Source organism: Episyrphus balteatus, chromosome 1 (assembly GCF_945859705.1).
Source record: "Episyrphus balteatus chromosome 1, idEpiBalt1.1, whole genome shotgun sequence".
NCBI lineage: Eukaryota > Metazoa > Arthropoda > Insecta > Diptera > Syrphidae > Episyrphus > Episyrphus balteatus.
The window spans coordinates 132811956-132833931 of NC_079134.1; the positions used below are offsets into that span (position 1 = coordinate 132811956).

At 27.6% G+C, this 21976-nt stretch overlaps 1 protein-coding gene across 29 annotated transcripts in view; it reads left to right on the forward strand.

Moving 5' to 3' along the window:
- Positions 1-21976, forward strand: part of LOC129919640 (potassium channel subfamily T member 2) — a 485782-nt gene that overhangs the window by 424371 nt on the left and 39435 nt on the right. For 24 of the 29 annotated variants that reach the window (XR_008773115.1, XM_056000636.1, XM_056000673.1 and 21 more), the window contains 4 exons: positions 3714-4028; positions 11008-11158; positions 15545-15832; positions 18780-18885. Coding sequence is in view for 28 of the 29 variants with exons in the window: in XM_056000636.1 (XP_055856611.1) it covers positions 3714-4028; positions 11008-11158; positions 15545-15832; positions 18780-18885 (860 nt within the window). In the remaining variant the exon portion in view is untranslated. The remainder of the gene's footprint in view (positions 1-3713; positions 4029-11007; positions 11159-15544; positions 15833-18779; positions 18886-21976) is intronic. The other 5 variants (XM_056000729.1, XM_056000759.1, XM_056000821.1 and 2 more) reach the window with 1 other exon arrangement.

The window sequence follows — 21976 nt, forward strand, 5'->3', positions numbered from 1 at the left end:
AAAAACCATGAATTAATATCTGAGCAAACAAAAAAGATATTAAAAATTTTTAAACACATTTACAAAGAATAATATTTCTTTAAGAATAAAGAACTTTTCCAGACAGAGCGTAACTGTATTAATTTTTTTTTTTAGAATAAAACGAAAAATAAATTTTCCTTATTCTAAAAAAAAAATTTTTGAAAAATCAAATTTTCGAAATGGGCTATTGTATTTTTTTTAAACTTTTTGTGTTATGTGTTGATATAATTATGTACTTTGATATATTTCATACAACTTTATTAAACACTTTTTTTTTTTTTTAAATAGTTAATGGTCACATTTTGATAAATTTTTTTTTCTTAAAAATGAATCTTAATTAAAGAAATCAAAAAGTTTATGTTTATTTTGGGTCTCGAACTCATTAAAAACATTGTTTTTTCTTTGATAAACGAATTTTATGTAGGTTTTTATTTTAAGCTTTTCAAAATTTAAGCAAATTGAGCTCTAAGAGCAAGTGCATTTTTTAATTTTCATACAACAGGTGTTTTAAAATTTTCATCAAATATTTTTTTTTATAGTTTTTGCCTTCAAAAACATATTACAAATTTTTTTTTTAAGAATACTGCAACAGTTATGATTGTTTTTAACTAAAATATAGTGATTCAATTATTGTAGAAAATTTGGAAGTGATTTCTAAAATTGATTTTTCCTATTCAATATTAAGCTTAATTGAATATGACTCAAATACATTTTACCCTCAACAATTTAACACTTAATAGAACCAATATTTTATCTTTGAATATACATAATGCTTTATACCAACTCTTTATTGAATTTTCAAAGTCAATTGAATTTATTCCTTGAAAGCCCCTTTGAGAAATATTGATGAAAGTCTAGAGGTTAAATGGGTAGTTGGGTCTCTTCTTTGTATCAAATATTTAAATCGATGTTTAAAGTTAAAGGACTCTTAGGAATAATATTGTAGGTTCAGGTTGCATATACAACTAAATAATTTTTTGATATTTTTTGTTCAATATTCTTGCATATATCTTGTTTGGACTTTACCTACCTTTATGAAAATTGAATTGGCTTTTGAAAATGCCATTGCGTATTTATGAAAATTTCAATTAAAGTACCTACATTTTTTTTTTTCTCATTGGAATAAATTTCAAATAGCCTTAGGATTGGCAAAATACATTAAAGGATTCGCAATGAAATAAAAAAAAAATTTTACCTATTGGTTATCTAATCACTTAAATTTAAAAATACGCCTTACTTTAGATCAAAGTCTTTCCTTTATAGTACAGTAAACTTATAAATCTTATGGTTATGGCCCAATAAACAGCTTAGACTGGGCAAAATTGTCAAAGAATTGCAGAACGTATCATTATCAAAAATACATAAAATTTCGAAAAATACCCAATATTTTTAGTCTTTGATGATATTGCTATATCTTTTTTTTTTTATTTTTTTGATGATTTTAACTACGTTTTTTAACGATTTAATGGCCGGCTTTTTTTTAATTTTGATCTCAAATGTGTTGTTACAGATTTTTACACCTTGTGCTTAAATCGTACTGAAAAAAAATAAACGATTTCAAAAAAATAAACGAAATTCGAAAAGATATATTTTAGAAACCATTAGTTCACAGAAATGGTAGAAATAACTTGAATTTTAGGGCTAATATCAACAAGGACTGAACAAATCCGGTATTTTTTGACATATTGGGAAATTTTTTTTGACAACAATATCAATAATGCGTTAGATAACAGGCATGGAAAAATCGATACAATTGTATTGAATTCGATACAAATGAGTTTGCTCGAGTTCAATTCTATACAATTTTTTAATCTGTGTCTTAAAAATTTTCTTGCAATCTAAACTTTCAAAAAACGAGAATTAACTTTTAAACTAATTTCAGATTTTTGAACCAAAATAAATGTTACAATTTGAGTGTTTTTTGTTTTTTGAAAATATTTATAAAACTGATCAAGCTGTTTTATTTGTTCTTATTTAAGCCGAATTTATTCACTCTCCATTGTATTTAAAGTCACCATTGAAAATTAGAAATTTGTCATACAAAATTTAAAATTTATTTTAATGGCGACTTTAAATTTAATGGAGTATGAATAAATTGGGCTTGAATATAGAAAGTTTTTTAAACTTATTTTAAGTTCAAAAGTGAGCCATTATCTACAAACCTGTCAAAATTGTACTTTTAGGTGTTTTTGGGTCCTACGATTTTTGAATAATAAAAAAAAAAAAATGTATGCTTGTGAATAACAAGTACTTCATCCACTATTTATTTATACCGAAAATAAATAAAAATTACTCTTTTACGCAGAAAATAATAAAAGGTACAAGAGTTTTTTCAAATAAAACATTTTGAATAAATTTTATATTAATTTTTCGTGTGAAAAATAAATTTCAATACAATTGGACCCATTTCAGTACAATAAAAATGAAATTTTCAGTACAATTAAAAAATGTCATTTTCCATTCCTGTTAGATAATATTGAATTTATTTGATGTTAAATGATCTAAGTGGTATTTGCAGAATGAGACTTCTAAGTACCTAAGCTGCTTTATGAAAAATAGAATTATTTTAGACTTAGGTCTTTAGGAATACATTGATATTTAGGTTCGTCGCTTTGGTAACGTTTGGGAATATTTTTTTGGGCAATTTTTTTTTTTGTGTAAAACTTTTGATAAAAGTTATGAATTTTTTTAATAATTTTGCTCTATGAAAATGTACATCCAAATTGTGGATTTTATTTTTTGTTTTTAACTTTCAAACCCTCTAAATTTTGTTTCTAATAATTTACAAAATGTAATTAAAAATATAAAATAAAACTATCATTTAACTTTTTTCTGGTTTGTTTAAATCGTTCTTTAAAATTTATTTCAATTTAATGTATGTAATTGTGTTTTAATTTAATTTAAAATTCCGCAATTCAATGTGTCAAACTATCGTTTTGGTTTAATTTTTAGTTTTTTTTAGTTTTACAGTTAATTTTCAAAAACAGAAATAGGAATTTCAGTTTTATTAAGTTATATTTAATGTATTTAATATTCTAAAAACTTTTAATGTAATTTTTTTTTATAAAAACGATAACTTTTGAATAACTCAAAATACTAAATTTTGAATGAATTTTTGATTTTAAAGAATTTAAAAAATGAAATGCATGTTTGAAATTCAAGTAGAACCTTCTTTTAATAGTAAAAAATCCATTTCAGTCAAAACCATTTTATAAATGCGTATCCATATGAGTAGTTATTATCATTTCACAAAAAAAAAAAAAAAACTTATCCAAAAGAAAAATACACCCAAAACTTTTTACACATTAAACACACTCGCTTAATACTGCGATACACATAAACTCCTCCTGCATTGTGTCCTTTGCATTTGAAAAAAAAAATTATTCAAAAATTCTAAGTTTCATTTTTCAAATTAATTAAAAAATATTAGAAAACAAAAAACAAAAAAAATAAGTCTCTTAAAAACTTTTAACTAACTCAAATTAATTAAAAAAAAAACTATAACTAAAAATTGAATATTAAAAATATTTATAAATTAATCCCTGTAGTTTTTAGAATTGAATGCAAAAAATATTAGAGCAAGAAAAATATCAATACTAACTAAATTTAAATATAAAATTCAAACCGATTGTTTATTGAATTTTTAATTAAATTTAAATCCTTTTATTCAATTTGATTGTTTTAAACAATAGCATCAGATAATCCAACTTCTGTGATAATACCCGACGCAAAACACAACCCCAAGGACACTACAGTTACATCGACCAATGCATCGTTAACACCAACAGCCACAACAACTGCCGTAACACCATCAAATGTTCCACTATCGATTGGTGGTGGTGGTGGTGGTGGTGGTGGTGGCGGTGGAGGTGTTGGGTTAGGTATTGGTGCAGGTAATGTTGGTAGTGGAAGCAGTGGATCAACATTAGCGACAGGAAATCATTTAGACGTGCCACAGCAAGGCAATCCACATCTTCTTAGTCCGGATGTTTTAAATCAACGACGAGGTGAGTTTAAGTATTTTTTTTTTATAATTTTCTTTGAATTTCTAAAAAATTCAAATCTCTTCTATTCTTCTAACACTATTTAATGTAGTGTTTTATACTTTAATTTATTCATTTTAAGATACCTACTCCATTTAATCTAATGTGTGACCTTGTGAAGTGCAATAAAAATTGCTATAAACTTTTTTCTCGAGTTAATATATTACAGTGTTGTCATTCATTACCATTATAATGTTATTGCCTATTTTACCATTGAGTTTATATCATATCATTCAATGCTATTACACAAGCTCACACATCACAATATAACGACCAGAGGCTTAGTAATCCTCAAATGACCTTAATAGGATTTTCTGGTTTGACGATATAGTAATCTTCTTACGTTATCACTCTTGAAAATTACAAAGAGAGCGATTGTAAAAGTTTTGTGTGTAGTTGTTTCGTTTATCCCTATGACATGATATTGTTGTATAGTCTCAAGGATTTTTTATTTAGGACGTTAATCAAATAATGAAAGCAAAAAAAAAAAAACAATATTAATCTTAGTTTAGGAGATAAAGAACACAAAAAAAAAAATATGATTTGGCAATTTCCGACTTGAGTTAATAGGAGAGTGAGATTTGGTGAGAATAAAAATCACATTTGGGTGATAAGTTGTGAAGAGATTTAATTTGGATAAATGAAAAATAATGTTTAGGGAGATTAAATTTGGAATCATTTCTGATTTTGGATAAACATGTGGTGAAAGTAATTTATGTGTCACCTCATTTTCTTATTTAAGTGCGTGTAAAATAATCATGAGAATTGTAAATTTCAATCTCAAAGTACCTACATTTTTTTTTTCTTAAAATATAAACTTACTTGGAAATTATACCTAAATGTCATTGAATTACGTCTTGGTTTTAATTCAACGGTCTTCAACGGAAGTTTCTGATAAAAAAAAAGACTTTTTTACAAAAAATCCACAACAAAATGTTCTTATCAAATTTTTAATGACAAAATAGTTCAAATCGAGAAGAAATGAAATGCACGACTGGGTTGCACGAACTTTTTAATACTTTTTATATAAAAACAAAAAAATTTTAAAAATTAAAAGAATAAAACAAAATCTGAAATCAAATTGCCCTCCAAAACAAGTATGCAGTTTTGATTGATATATTGAGATGCATTTTTAGAGAAAAAAAATTCAAAATTTTCAATCGTTAGAGCCGTTTAAAAAAAAAACTAATTTTTTATGAATAATTTTTTGGAAAAATAGTTTTAAAATAAAGTTTTTATGCCATTTTGTAGAAATCACTAATCAACATCAAAAAACAAAATTTCAAAAAAAAAATACAATGTCCTATTTTCGAAAATTTGATTTTTCAAAAAAAAAATTTTCAAAAATAATTTTTTTTCGAAATTTTATTTTTCAACTTTACTAAAATCGTTATCGTTATTTTTGGTCCAACAAAATTAATTAATTCCAAAAACCCCTCTGGAGAGTCGCCAAAAGATGCTAGGTACCAAGTTTGAAGTCAATCCGTCCATCCGTTAGGCTGTAGCTCCTTATACAGACAGACAGACAGACGGACTTCCGGGACCCAATTTTTTGGCATTCTCTAGCATCGTAACATCATGGTAAAATTTTCTCTTAACTTTTTTTTCTGTACGAATGCATAACTTGATATATAGATTAGGGTGGGTCAAAAAAATTAAAATTCTTTTTTTTTTGATTTGGTACTCCGAAAAATCGATTGCTAGACACCTCTAGAATATACACACCAAATATGAGCTCTTTATATTAATAAGAAGGTCCTCCGCTTTGCAATTTTCCATTTTTACATCAAGCTTCTACTAAAAAAAATAATTTTTTTATTAATTAACTTTTTACCAAATTTCTTTTCATATTCTTGTAGTAAATTGAGCGCCCTACAAAAAAGGCCTTTACCTATAAACTTTTTTCGTTTATCTAACCGTTTAGTAAATATTTGAGGTCCAAAAATCGAGAAAATCTTTAAAAATTCGTTTTTTGTTCTTAATTTTGTAACAAATTGAAAAATTATAATAATCAAACGCGCAAGACATGTTCTTGTTGGAAATTAATTGCTCCACAAAAAAGGTCTTATTAACTTTTTTCATTAATCTAACCAATCTAAAGATATTCGAGGTCAAAGTTAAAAAAAATTCTAAAATCATTTTATATTTTTAAAAATAAAAATTTCAGTTCTCTGAAAATTCATTATTTTCAATTTAGCAAGATATATTCTTGTAGGGGCTTAAACGTTCTACAAAAAATTCCTTGGCATCAAATTGATTGCTTTAACCGTTTAGAAGATATTCGTATCCAAATCGCAATGCATACAGGTCATAAGAAAACTATTGAATTTATTTATTTATTTATTTATTTATTTATTTAATCCGTTAATAGCCTAACGTTAGAATTTAAAACTATTTATGTACATTAGGGTGGGTCAAAAAAATCGAAATTTTTTTTTTTGATTTGGTACTCCGAAAAATCGATTGCTAGACCCCTCTAGAATATACACACCAAATATGAGCTCTTTATATTAATGGGAAGGTCCTCCGCTTTGCAATTTTCCATTTTTACATCAAGCTTCTACAAAAAAAAAATAATTTTTTTATTAATTGACTTTTTAGCAAATTTCTTTTCATATTCTTGTAGGAAATTGAACGCTCTACAAAAAAGACCATATACACTTTTTTCGTTTATCTAACCGTTGAATAGATATTTGAGGTCCAAAAATCGAGAAAATCTTTAAAAATTCGTTTTTTGTTCTTAATTTTGTAACAAATTGAAAAATTATAATGATCAAACGCGCAAGACATATTCTTGTTGGAAATTGATTGTTCCACAAAAAAGGTCTTATTAACTTTTTTCATTAATCTAACCATTCTAAAGATATTCGAGGTCAAAGTTAAAAAAAAATATAAAAACATTTTATATTTTTAAAAAATTTCTAATTCACTGAAACTTCATTATTTTCAAATTAGCAAGATATATTCTGGTAGGGGCTTAAACGTTCTACAAAAAATTCCTTGGAATGAAATTGATTGCTATAACCGTTTAGAAGATATTCGTATCCAAATCGCAATGCATACGGGTCATAAGAAAACTATTGAAATCAGTGAGCATTGGTTTGGATACGAACATCTTCTAAACGGTTAAAGCAATCAATTTCATTCCAAGGAATTTTTTGTAGAACGTTTAAGCCCCTACAAGAATATATCTTGCTAATTTGAAAATAATGAAGTTTCAGTGAATTAGAAATTTTTTAAAAATATAAAATGTTTTTATATTTTTTTTTAACTTTGACCTCGAATATCTTTAGAATGGTTAGATTAATGAAAAAAGTTAATAAGACCTTTTTTGTGGAACAATCAATTTCCAACAAGAATATGTCTTGCGCGTTTGATCATTATAATTTTTCAATTTGTTACAAAATTAAGAACAAAAAAACGAATTTTTAAAGATTTTCTCGATTTTTGGACCTCAAATATCTATTCAACGGTTAGATAAACGAAAAAAGTGTATATGGTCTTTTTTGTAGAGCGTTCAATTTCCTACAAGAATATGAAAAGAAATTTGCTAAAAAGTCAATTAATAAAAAAAATATTTTTTTTTGTAGAAGCTTGATGTAAAAATGGAAAATTGCAAAGCGGAGGACCTTCCCATTAATATAAAGAGCTCATATTTGGTGTGTATATTCTAGAGGGGTCTAGCAATCGATTTTTCGGAGTACTAAATCAAAAAAAAAATTTTCGATTTTTTTGACCCACCCTAATGTACATACAATTTTAATAATAAAATTTTACCTAAAAAATAAATAATAACTATAATATGTTAAAAAAGTTTTCTTTAAATGTTTTGCTTTTGACATTGTCGTTTACAGATGAGATCAAAAAGTAATATTTATTGAAGACTGAAATCAATTGATTTAATGGGCTATTCACACCATAGTTTGTTCTGCTGAAAATCGGACATAAAGGCAATTGTCTTCTTATGCTAGTTTGACTATAGCTGAAATTTAGACGACACAGAGTTGATGGACATATTATTGAACCATTGATTAATTTGACAATAAAACAAAGCTGAATATATTTTCTATGTTGTAAAAGTGAAGGGAGATTTATAAGTAAGAGTCTGTGAGAATAGGGTGGGTGTATGGATCTTTGGGACCATGGAAGAAAACGAAGGCAAAAACGCAAAAACCTCCTCTGTATACCTTCAAGTCTATTTATATGAACAGAATAGTAAGGAGCCCATATTACGCAGCCGTATTCAAGTACAGGTCTAACAAAAGAAATATAAAGAAGCTTGAGGACATAGGGATCACAGAAATCACGAGAAAATCGTTTGATAAAACCAAGAATCTTATTAGCTTTTTTTACTATAAAGTTATAATGGTCAGTAAACGTCAACTTAGTGTCAAGAATAACTCCTAAATCAGAGAACTCGGAAAGTTTACAGAGAGAAGAAGAATCTAAAATATAATTATAAGTTATAATTGTTTTTTTGCGTGAAAAACACATAGTTTTACATTTGTCTATATTCAAATAAAGTCGGTTAATATTGCACCATTCCCTAAATCTATGTAGATCTTCTTGAAGCTGTGAGCAGTCATTAATTGAGTTTATAATTTTGAAAATTTGAATGTCATCAGCGTAAATTAAAACAGACGAGTTTTTTATAATGGATGTTATGTCATTTATGTACAAAATAAATAAAAGGGGACCTAAATGGCTACCTTGTGGAACACCAGAGTTGACATGAAATTGGTCCGATTGCTCATTTCTGAAAGTAACAGTATAACTTCTATTCTTTAAATATGACGAAATCCACAGTAAAAATTTGTCATTAAATCCTAAGGCCTTTAGTTTGTGGACTAAAGTCTTGTGGCACAATTTGTCGAAGGCTTTACTAAAGTCTGTGAACACACAGTCTACTTGCTTCCGGTTTTCAAAGGAATCAAGGCAAAAAGAAGTAAAATGGAGCAGATTAGTAATAGTTGACTTATTTTGGACGAAGCCATGTTGATTTTCGCAAATAATTGACTTGCAGTTAAAATATAACATGCTACAGATAATGGACTCAAATAGTTTAGGAATAACAGAAAGTTTGGCAATGGGTCTGTAATTCGTGATTTCGTTCTTTGACCCTTTTTTGTGAATTGGACTTATAAAAGCATTTTTCCATAGTACTGGAAAGATTGAGCACCTCAGAGATTCGTTGAATAAAACATAAAGAGGATAGGATAAATACGATACGCATTTTTTTAACACACATGATGGTACACCATCAGGGCCAGGGCTAAAACAGTCGTCAAGTTCTGAGACATTTCGAACAATTAATTCTTCACATATGGTAAAATTAAGTGAGCTAAGGTGTGGAAAATTTTGGGAAGGAAAGAATGGAGGGGTAGTTTGACAAGAAGAAGGAACATCAAAAGCATCTTTGAAGAAACTAGCAAACATGTTCGAAATCAATTTAGAGTCATGACTTGATGTGTTGTTATATGACATAGAGTTAGGGTAGTCGTCAGAATTTCTTTTGCTTTTCACGAAGTTCCAAAAGTTTTTTGGGCTCTGTTTTAACTCTTCCTCAATTTTACAAATATAGTCTCAATAAAGGGTGTTGAAGTAGTCAGCAAACATACATTTAAGTTCGGAGTAAATTCTGAAATCAACATCCGCTCTGGTATTACTAAACTTTAGCCAAGCCTTATTTCTTTTATTTTTCAAGTTTTTCAAATTAGTGTCAAACCATGGTGGAATTTTAGAATAATAGCAACACTTTCGTAATGGTGTAGTTTCGTAAAAACAAGTAAATAAAAAACTATAAAATTCAAAACACATATGATCAATATTTCGATTTGAGAGCATTTGATTCCAGTCAACATTACACAGCAAATTAATAAGTTCGTTAAAATTACATTTTTTAAAATTGAATTCAAGTTTTTCGTTTAAACTGATGGGAATATTGCATATGTTTATATTCAGTAATATATTTAAGGCTGGATGGTGACGGTCTTCTTCTAATAGTATAACATCGGCTGGAGTTACAGCTACGTCAGCATTTATTGTGTCCGAGAAAAATATTAAGTCTAGTAATTTGTTAAAGCGGTTAACAACCCCATTAAATTGAATAAGACCACAAGAAGCTACACCAAATTGAAATCAGTGAGCATTGGACTGAACTAAACCTGACTGGATTTTAAAAGAGTAACGATAACTAACATGAGTTTAAAGTTCTCATTCGATGGTACCTTAACTCAATTTTACCTTTTACCGAAGGTATTGGTTATGACACATGATGATGCAGTTAAGATGTATGGACTCATTTCAATTGTTCATACATTAAAAGTTGAAAATGGCATGTTCACTGATGCTTTTGTTTAACCTGTCATTTTCAACTTTTAATATATGAGCCTTCGAAATGATTCCATACATCTTATTCTTAACTGCAGCATCATGTGTCATTACCCAATACCTTCCGTAAAAGGTAAAAGTAAGTTAAGGTATCGTAATAGTAATATAACTCATTTTTTATCTGGATCAAGCAAAGCATCGTAGAATGCATTTATCTTGCATTTCTCTAGATGTTATCAACAGATGAATCCGAGTATGCTGCATCTGTCAATCTTTCAATATCTGATGTGTATTCTTAAAAGGTTTCTACTGCTACCGATAACCAAATAGAAATGAAATTTAATCGAATATTTTATGCATAATTGCACATATTTATCGTCTGATAAATTTTATCTTTTGATAATAAATTATTTTCTTTGTTAAAATCTTAAACATTTTTATACTTGAATGAATCTCTTTTGTGTATACTAACAATTTTAACTTTAAGGCGTTTATTGAAATTCCTTTTCATTAATTTTAATTTCGAAACAATTTAATATAATTTCCAATTAATCGTCCAACGTCGTCATCTCTCCGTGTATCCTTTTTAATTTTACACTCCTTTTTTTTACAGGTAGTCGTCGACCATCCATTCTTCCAGTGCCCGACATGTTTACCTCATCGTCATTTAGCATATCCGGCAATGACGACGGCGAGGAAGGTGACGAAAGTGAAGATGAAATTGACGATGATGTTCCTTGGAGATCTCCATCCGAGAAGATTGCGTAAGTATTCCGCAACACAGACTTGCACAAGAAAAAAAAATAAATAAAAACAAAAATGTGCATCATCACTCATTCAATTACACACAGTAGAAAGGAGTTGCTCCTTGTAGTTGTTTCTTATATTTTTTTTTGTCCACAATTTTTCTTTTTTTTTCGTTCTTGTTTCCCCATTATACTCTTTTTAAATGATTTTTCTTTCGTCCTTTTTCTAGTTTCGAGTGTGTGTGTGTGTGCGTGTGCGTGTGAGTGAGTGTGTATATTGGTTTATATGCGATTGATGGTGTTTATGTGGAAAATTTGAATTTATTATGTATAGTAATAGTATTTATATCTTCACTATATCTACCTATAGTTTATTTCTCTTTAGGGAGAAAATGAATGGAATAATAAATTTCATGGTAGAAGGATAGGTTTCATATGTATATGCTGTCATAACATTACAATCCATATATCCTTTTTGCAGGTCGTGCGGAACCTTATTCTGTACTCATATCAAAAAAAAAAATTGTTTAATTAAATTAGTTCTCGTCTTGAGAACTCTTTTATTTTTTTTTTAAAGCAAATTTATTGAAGTATTCTCATTTAAATTGAGATCCTGTGACGGTACTTGTACAGAATTTGTATGTTACATAGTTATAGTTGTGGTGATGGTGAATAAACATGAGTTTGCTAAAGCAGAGAAGTGCTATAGTCTTTGGATTCTATTTGAATTTTAAATTATTCATCTTCATTTTGAATTCAAAACACACAATTGGACCCAAAGGGAAAAAATATATGTATACACTCGTAGGTAGATCTAGAATAGATTTGAAGTTTATTCAACTAGTACCATTGCACTGAGGCGAAATGACCTATACCGTCGGACCATTATGTTGGTTTGGTCATAGATTCATAATAATAAAAAGAAATGATTTCAATGCTATTCGTAACTTTAAAAACAAACAAAATGCTAAAAAGGATACATTTCATTTGTTCAGAATATTTTAGCTAATAACTTAGGGCTGTCTGCGGTTTGCTTTCATAGATAGCTCCTTGTTTTTAAATTTCTTTATTGTGATATTAATGGTTGAATATATTTGAATATCTAGATGTTGGTGTTACCATAATAAATTATAAGCAGATAAAATGTGTCACCGATCGACATTACCTAGCACCGTTTCTTATTTTCTTCCTATTTTGTTTCTGTTCTCTTAATAACGTAATAAGAAAATTATTATTATTTTGAAAACTTTCCATATAAATTCAAAAAATTGTGGTTTTTAACCCCTTCATATAATCATATGATTTTATCTTTCTTTTCAATGCAAAGGTTTAATTCGTTATAAAACATAAGGTATCATGATTCAAGCTACTCGTTTGAAAAATTTTAAATAAAAATAATGATGAATGAATGAGAAAAAATTATGTGATTATATGATAAAATGTTTTCATAGAAACAAATGTTACGTATACGCCATAGTGAACCACTTTAATAGTATTAACACCTTACCGCAAACCACATATGGTTTCCTTAAATTGTAAGCTTTTTTGCTATGGTTATTACCAATATTTGTTTTTATCAACAGTCACTATTAATAAAACATTTATTTGTATAACGGAATTCCCATATTTTTGTCGATGAAACGCAAAATTTGTCAAAGTAATCGATATTTTTTTCAGCGTGAACGGAAATCACGATCAATTGAACTAGCATTTTAAAATTAAAATAAACTATAGTAAATAATAAGTAAATGTTAAAAAAAATTATTATGATATTAAATGAATATTCAAGAACAGGTAATTGTGAAGAGTAATTTGCTTTTTGAAACTTGCCATGTGTTCGTATGCATTCCCAACAAAAACCCGGCTGTTCATATATGGCTTCGTATGTATTCAAGGATGCTTTCGTTGTATGTAGTAATGAAACCTTCTAGCTTTTATGGAAGTTCCAATCTGGTTAGAATAGATAATATTGGTTCAATAGCCCGATGCTTCAGGTTTAGTTGTTTCAAAATGGTTTCTTATCATTGGAAACGTCTGACTAAACCGAAAAAAATTAATACATGAAGCTTTTTGATTTCAAACTTGCATTTTCCGAACATTTGTGTAAATCAGAAAAAGGTTTTAACTCTAGCTCGAAAACGTGGTCCGGCTTTGAAAACGACCTCCAGTACTCTTACAACAAGTTGAGCACATGCTGCACACAGTTTGTTGTTCAACTATACCCAACAAATTGCCACGAAAAAACATCCATTAAAACTAGATACGGTGCGATCGGATTGCTTGGATTATTTCCCGGAATGGATGTAAAAACAACTCAATTTGCATCAATGAGAAATGAAATGGCTTGAAAAAAAAGCTTTTTAAGATTTCCGTCGAAAACTACCCGTTTATCGAAAAAATAAGTTGCAGATAATTAAAATATCTACAAGTTTTTTTATCTTAAAAAATATTGAGAAAAAATCTAATATAATATTTTTTTTTTTAATTTTTAACAAAACAAGATGTAATTTGACTGGGCTATAGTTGGGTTTTAAGAGAATTTTTTTATATATTTTTTTTTTTTTAATGACACATCCTTTTTTTACTCAAAAGGGTTATGATGAGTTTTGTAAATTTCATTAAAGCATTTATTAGGTTAAAATTTTTACTATTACATGGTGTAGACAAAATTATCAAAAAATACAAAATACTGTCAAAAGCGGAAACAACAAATACGCATTGTTGCGATCGTTTTTTTAATAAATTACAGAAGTAAGGTGTTTCATAAATTTTTATATGGATTTTCTATTTTCAAACCAACAAAAAGTCCTAAAAATTACAATACTTTAAAAATTGTAGGATACAAAAGTGTTGGGGTGCTTGCAATGTTTGCCACATTTTCTTCTAAAAGTGGACAACAAAAAACAATTAAATATTATTACAAATATTAATTTTAGCATGGGTACGGGTATAGTAAGACCTCGAATTTGCAATTCTCGATATTACCATCAAAATTATAGCAGATACAAAAATGAAGGTTTTTTGAAAATTATACAACTTTTTTAAATTATATTTTCTTTCATTTAGTATGCTATTTTTAGAAATCGAAAGGTATTTTTCAAAAATACGGCTAATTTAATAAATCATTGTTGAGGAGGTACACTGTGGTGTATGCGTACTATTTCTGCCTATAGAAATTGTTTATGCTCTAGTAAGACACACGAGTTAAACTTTAATGATCGTTTTGTGTGCATTTTGATTTAACTTGATAATTCAATTGACTGATATTTAGTTCAAGAGACAAACGAATAATTGCATTGAACTTTTGTGTAGTTCGAAATCAATTATTTGAATTTTTTTAGAAAAGCCAAAAATATCTGATATTTATCCGTTCAATAAATTAATTACCACTGAAAATTGCTAGTTTTATAAAATCTTAAAGACGAGTAAAAATTTCTTATGTTTGACCTTTCTCAAAATAGGTCACTTTTTCAATTTGTTTATTTCTTAGAATGACTTCTTGTTTGGAAAATTAAATTGAATTAAAATGTTAACAAAACTTAAAACAAGCTAAGAAAATTTATTTCAATACACGCTTCCTTTTTTGTGTGCACAGTCAGTGACTTGCTTTGACATTATTCCAATGTCTACTATATGGAACTTTATTACCAGCATTAAGATGCTCCTACATGCATCACTCAGGTTTTCTATATTAATTTTTCATATATGTATGGCAACTTTTTAGCAAGACATGTGTCGCTTTAGGTATTTATCTTCACATCAAAGTTTAACAACCAAGAAGTTTCCGTTTTGGCACAAAGTTTGTTCGTTTACTTTTTTGCAGTTTGAAACAAACAAAGTCTGTCTTCTTCTTTCCAATCTTCCTGAGAAACATTTCCACTAACCCACCATCAACGTCACGATTGTTATCACCATCACCAATACAACTGCACTCAAAAACTCAACGAAACACAACTTCTATTGAAAAAAGGAACTTTTCTACCTGCGCTAGGGTATACCTTTATACCTTTTACCACTCTTATAGATACTTCAATATTCTAGTTTGTATATTTAATGTTTTACATTTCCCATTTCCGGTTGACAGTTTTGCAACTGTCAGCAACACCAGTTTTTAGACTGACTGGCTGTTGCGGTGTAACTTTCTTAAATGCGCCACCAGGATATTGTTCGATATACCTAAAGGTTTTTCTCTCTATCCTTTTGCTTAAGGGCTTTTGCTTTGGTTTCTAGTGTTTTTTTTTAGTCTAGCATTTTTTGATTTCATCCTTTTTTTTTGTTTTTATTTTATTTTTTCACTTAATTTATTTATATGCAAAATTTCTATTTATTTTTTTTTTCTCTCAAAAATTTTATATCAAAAATAAAAAAAAAATGAAAAATACGTAAACCATAACCACCGATAAGATGTCTGAGTGGTCATTTTCCACAATCACGCACCTATTCCCTCATAATGAGTTCCTCTGAGGACTCAAGTCGATTGTGTTGCAACAATCCACTGCCCGAGAATAGGTTTCGCATGCACAAAAGTTTTAGCTGTGATAGCTATAGGAAAATTTCAACTACCACTGATACATCGACCACAACTATTGCACCATCGTCAACAGCAACAACTCTTACGACAGCAACAACAACAACAATGACAAGTAGTTCAAAAAAAGTGTCACGTCCTGTGTGGCATGCTGATTATTATCGGTAAGTTTGTTGGACCAGAAAAGCCAGAGATGCAGTTTGTTTTTTTTTTTTTTTGTATCAATGTGAACTTATGGGTAATGTTATTCTATAAGGAAGCTTTTTGGTGAATGAACGCGCGAGCAACGGCCATCAGTTCATTTATGTTGCTTATCAATTCATTTAAATACAGTGTGTCTAGCAAAAAAAAATATAATTATTATTTCTATGTATTTAGTTTTTTTATGATAAAAATAAAAATTTCATTGATTAATTTAAAAATATTTATAATCCAAGAAATTTAAAAAAAATAGAAAATTTTATGTTCAATTACTTAAAAACATAATATTTTGGGTTTTTAGTAGGTAAAATAGGCATTAAAAAAGAAAAATTGTTACCCTCATGAAATTTGATGTTTCAAGCACCCCAATGCCCCTCCCCAGAGTTCGGACCAGCAAAATATTGTTTTGTTATCCGAACTACATATAGGTACAAAGTTTCAGTTCAATACGATAAGTGGAAGTGGGTCAAAATTAAGTTCCAAGATTTTATTACATAGTTAGTTAGTTAGTTAGTTAGTTAGTTAGTTAGTTAGTTAGTTAGTTAGTTAGTTAGTTAGTTAGTTAGTTAGTTAGTTAGTTAGTTAGTTAGTTAGTTAGTTAGTTAGTTAGTTAGTTAGTTAGTTAGTTAGTTAGTTAGTTAGTTAGTTAGTTAGTTAGTTAGTTAGTTAGTTAGTTAGTTAGTTAGTTAGTTAGTTAGTTAGTTAGTTAGTTAGTTAGTTAGTTAGTTAGTTAGTTAGTTAGTTTTTAAAAATATTTTGGGTGAAAATTTGGTACAAATGTTTCATTTAAAAGAGAAACAAAGAATCTAAGCAGTCTATTATAATATTTTAGATGAAAGGGTGTTTTTTACAGTCACTTATTTATTAAAAATGTTGTCTTTGAAATGGAAATTCGGAATAAAATAAGTCTATAAATTTGTGTCTATAAGAATATCATGGTTGAAAGGGTGTTTTTTTTGGGATCGGGTCAAAATTCTGGCTTCAAAATTCTGCTTTTCAAAATTCTGCTTTTTTTAACGAAAATTCTGTTTTTCAAAATTCTGCTTTTTTTCTATTCTGCTTTTCAAAGTTCTGCTTTTTAAAATTCTGCTTTTCAAAATTCTGCCAGCATTATTCTTGAACAAAAAAATTCTGCCAATTCTGTTTTTTTTTATAGCATATGCGCTGACTAAAGAAAAATACACCTCATTAATGTAATTTAACATTGGTACTTTCCTAAAGTTTTTTGTTTGAGCGTCGCAAATATTTTTTAAAATGCAATGACTGACTTTCTTTCAAATAAAATCTATAACTTATTGGAACCTATCGGTTGTTTGATACAAAATATTCCTTTTAAAAAATTTTGAGTTATTTTCGGAAATGTTTAGTATTAAAAACCTTTTCTTAATTTTTTCAAATTTATTTATTTATAAAACGAAAATTAATATGCATTCAAAGAATAACAAATTATGTAGGTAAGTAATCAAATAAGCAGATAATTTTTCAAGAAGATGATTTTACAGAATTCTGCAAAAAATAAAAAACGGTTTGGAAAATGTTAAAAAGCGCGCGCTTTTTAACATTTTCCAAACCGTTTTTTATTTTTTGCAGAATTTTGAAAAACAGAATTATGAAAAGCAGAATTTTGAAAAACAGAATTTTGAAAAACAGAATTTTGAAAAGCAGAATTTTGAAAGCAGAATTATGTAAAGCAGACAAAAGAATTTTGACCCCGGCAGAATTTTGACCCCAACCCGTTTTTTTTTAGTGAAAACAAAATTGATGGGCCTTAATAAAATTTCGTAAAATGATTGCATTTGGGATAGAAAACAACAATAAAGAGTTATTATAAAAAAAATTTGGTAAAAGGGTGTTTTTTTCGAAGAGATAATAAAATCTGTAGTTGGTCCCTAAAAGCAAATGAAGTAAAAAGTATTCAATTCTAAGAATTTGAAAAATTATGATTTATTATTTGTTTTTGCTTACTTTTTATTCTAGACACACTGTATTTAAAAAAATTCATTTAGTTTTGTGTTCTCAGTTCCATAAATTAAAAACAAAAAATCTGACAAAAATTCTGCTTATATTCAACGCTTCAAATTTGATTGCTTTGCTGTAAAGTTCCATAAATACAAATCGTTTATAATCTAAAATAAAAAAAATTGGATTGTTGCTACCATTTTCATTCCGCATTTGTTAACATTTCTTCTCTGCTCGTTTTAAATAAGTTCTCTAAAACACACACAAAAAGACGAATTTCAAAGCTTCAATTAAAAAATAATATACATAATTATGCCACAACATCAAGAACTACTGGACCACTTTTAATTGTGAGAGCGAACTGTTGGAAATTTTGCAAAAAAAAAAAAGGTGCATGCGAAAAAAGTCTGCAACGTTTTTCAAATATTTGGATGGGCAGTTAAAGTTGAACATTTGGACGAGTTTTCATTTTATTTTAGAAGATTTGTTTGCTGCTTCTCTAGTGACTGTAAAAAATAACTAAATAATAACAAAAATGCTTTAAATAAAAAATAGATCCGTTTGTGTAGTGTGAACTTGTTTGAATAAAATCAAGAAGAAAAAGTTCACTCAAAGTCACAGTACACGTACAGAAATAAAACAACGACAAAAAAACTATTCTCATCACTTTAAATTAATCGTAATTAACAAAATTAAAATGTATTTTTTCTTTTTGTTTGTTTAAAAGTTTGTGCACTTTGTTGAATTTTTGATGCTTTTGTTTAAGTTACTTGTTCGTTTATTTGTTTGTTTTCTTATAAGTTTATTTTCCCTGGCTCCTTTTTTAACTTTTTGAAAAAAAAAAAAAGATTTTCTTCTCATGAAAATTTTAAATTAATTAATTTGAAATATTTTATTGGTACGTTTCTTTTGTTTTTTTGTTGTTTCTTCTTTTTTTTTAATTATTCACAGGATCGTAAAAGGATTTCCACCAGTTTCACCATTCATAGGGGTCAGTCCGACTCTGTGTTATTTACTGAAGGAAAAGAAACCGCTTTGTTGTTTACAATTAGCTCAGGTAAATGTATAAAATGTAAATATGTATAATATATTTGTTTAAAAGAGTGAATAGTAAACCACACACCACACAATAGTTACAAGTTAAATATATTTAAGGGTAATATTGGGGGAAACAAAATAATCAACTAAAGCTTCTTAGGATAGCTTTTTGAAATTTTGAATCATGAAATGTGGTTTTTGGGGTTTTTGGATAAACTTTTTTTGGATCGAGTCCCTAAATTTTTAAATTTAATCATACTGGGTAACCAATAATTTTGATTAATATTGAAAATATAAAGATACTTCGTAGGTAATATAATAATTTATTAATTTTGTTTGGTTTCAAAAAAAATTGTATTACAAGATATTTTTTCGATTTTACTTTAAAATTAATTTTTTATTATTAAATAAACTTCCACAAAAAGTTTATTACTTTCAAAAGAACGTAAAACTTTTATGTTCAGACCAATCACTCCCATAAGAACTTCGGATGACATAAAATGTGGTTTTAATGGTAGGACGAATTAACATTAATATTTCGATGTGGTAACAAATTATTTTCTTTGGTGAATAGCTATTTATTAATTTCGGCTCATTTTCCTAAGTTTTGCGTGTTTTAAAAAATTGTCAACACAATTTTTGCAGAATTTTGTGAAACTTAATTATGTAAACAGATTTTGAAATTTGACTCCAACCTAAATAAGTTGGTTATGATAATAAGCTAATCATGTTGTCACTTTTAAAATGAAAAAATTTGACGTGGCAACTCTATTTAACTCTTTATTCCCGGAGAAACTTTTGTATTGTTTTTTTTTTCACTAAAAAATTACAAAAATCTCTAGAAAAAGTTTTAATATTTCCTGACTCCACGCCAAAACAAAAAAAAAATAATTATTGTACTATTTAAAACATGGTATTAGGAAGCTTTTGAGCTGAGAGTACAAAAGTTGAATTCCATTTTTTAGTTTACCTTTTGATAACAACATACTTTTTGGTTATCCAAGGATTTAATTTTTTAAGGTATAATAAAAATTATTTATTTAATAATAACATTTAATAGGGTTTAACAGAATCAGAAAATAGATAACTCATAAAAAATAAAATGCACCACTGGGTCGCACGAACTTGCATTTAGAGTTAAAGTTGCTTAAATTTTTAAGACTTTTTATATAAAAATTTGGAAAAAAAAATTAAATTCGTTTAAAAAAAAAAAAATAAAATAAAATCTGAAATTAAATTGCCCTCCAAAACAAGTATGCAGTTTTGATTGACATATTAACATAAATTTTTAGAAAAAAATTTTCAAAATCGTTAGAGCCGTTTTTTAAAAAACTAATTTTTTATAAATAATTTTTTGGAAAAAAGTTTTAAAATAAAGTTGGTATGCCATTTTGTAGAAATCAGTAATCAACATCTAAAAACAAAATTTCAAACAAATTCAATGTCCCGTATTCGAAAATTTGATTTTTCAAAAAAAAAAAAAAAAAAATTTTTTTTTAAAAATCCAAAAATTATTTTTTTCAAAATTTTATTTTTGGCTTATATTAAAATTATATGAATACTTCTTCACAAAAAGTTTCGTTGTAATCGAATTAGCGGTTTCGGAGATAATCGGATTTGAAAAAAAAAAACGGTTCTATGGCAGGTACCGTTAATAATGATTTTCAAAAAAAAAAAATTTCATTTTAAGATAGACCTTAGCTTTAAACTAATATTTGAATTTTTTAAACAAAATTGTTGGAGCCGTTTTCGATATATTTCAATTTTACTAAAATCGGTCTATGACAAGTACCGTTATTTTTGGTCCAAAAAAATTAATTCCAAAAACCCCTCTGGAGAGTTGCCAAATAACGCTACATACCAAGTTTGACATCAATCGGTCCATCCGTTTAGGCTGTAGCTTCGTTTACAGACAGACAGACAGACAAACAGACAGACAGACGGACTTCCGGGACCCACTTTTTTGGTATTGTCTACCACCGTAATATCATGGAAAAATGTTATCTCAACTTTTTTACTTGCGATATAGGTACTATAGGGCAAGTTTAGGATTCGTAAAAAAAATCGAACTCGAGATAACAATTTTACAATACATTACGATGATAGAGAATGCCAAAAAAGTGGGTTCGGCAATTCTGTCTGTCTGTCTGTCTCTATCTGGAGCTGCAGCCTAAACGAGTGAAGTGATTTTCTTCAAACTTGGTTTAGCAGTTTTTGGTGATTCCCTAGAGGGGAAATTGAAATTTTTTTTTTATGACCAAAACTAACGGTACCTGCCATATAACGGAAATAGAAAAGTTAATTTTTTTCAAAAACGGCTCTAACGATTTTGATTAAAATTTTTGTGTGTAGTACTACACATAAGAGCCAACTTTTTAAATAAAAAAAATAGTTTTTGTACCGTTATTAACGGTACCTGTCATAGAACGGTTTTTTTCGTTTCTGAATATTCTCGTACAAAATTTACCCGATTTAAATGAAAATTTTTATACAAAAGTGTGTTAGTAAAGATAATATTAAAATTTTAGAAAATTTTCAAAAAACGCATTTTTGGTTTTTTAAAAAATATTTCAAATTTTTTTTTTGAAAAATCAATTTTTTGAAAACGGATCAATGAAAAATTTTGAAATTTAGTTTTTATGTGTAAATTAATTATTTCTTCAAAATGGCATACCAACTTTTTTTTTGAAAAATGTTAAAAAAATTTTATATATAAAAAATTATTTTTTTAAAAAACGGCTCCTACAATTTTCAAAATTTTTTTTCTAAAAATACCTTTTTATACGAGAAATAAAATGGCATATTTGTTTTTTTTTTTAAGATATATTAAAACGGAGTTTTATTAATTATAAAAACAGATTTAATTTCTTTATACTACTTATGAAATTTCTTCAAAATATCGAATTTTAAATTTCTTGAATAAAAAGCTTTAACATTATAGTTACTTTAAGCATAAGAGCAAGTACGTGCGACCCCAGTCGTGCAATTTATTTAAGATACCAAAGCGATAAACTATCATACCATTTTATATTGCAAGTGTTGCCAATTTTATTTTATTTTCGTGCAACATAGTAAAAAAAAAAAAAAAACGGTCTTGGGGTCTAGGCGAT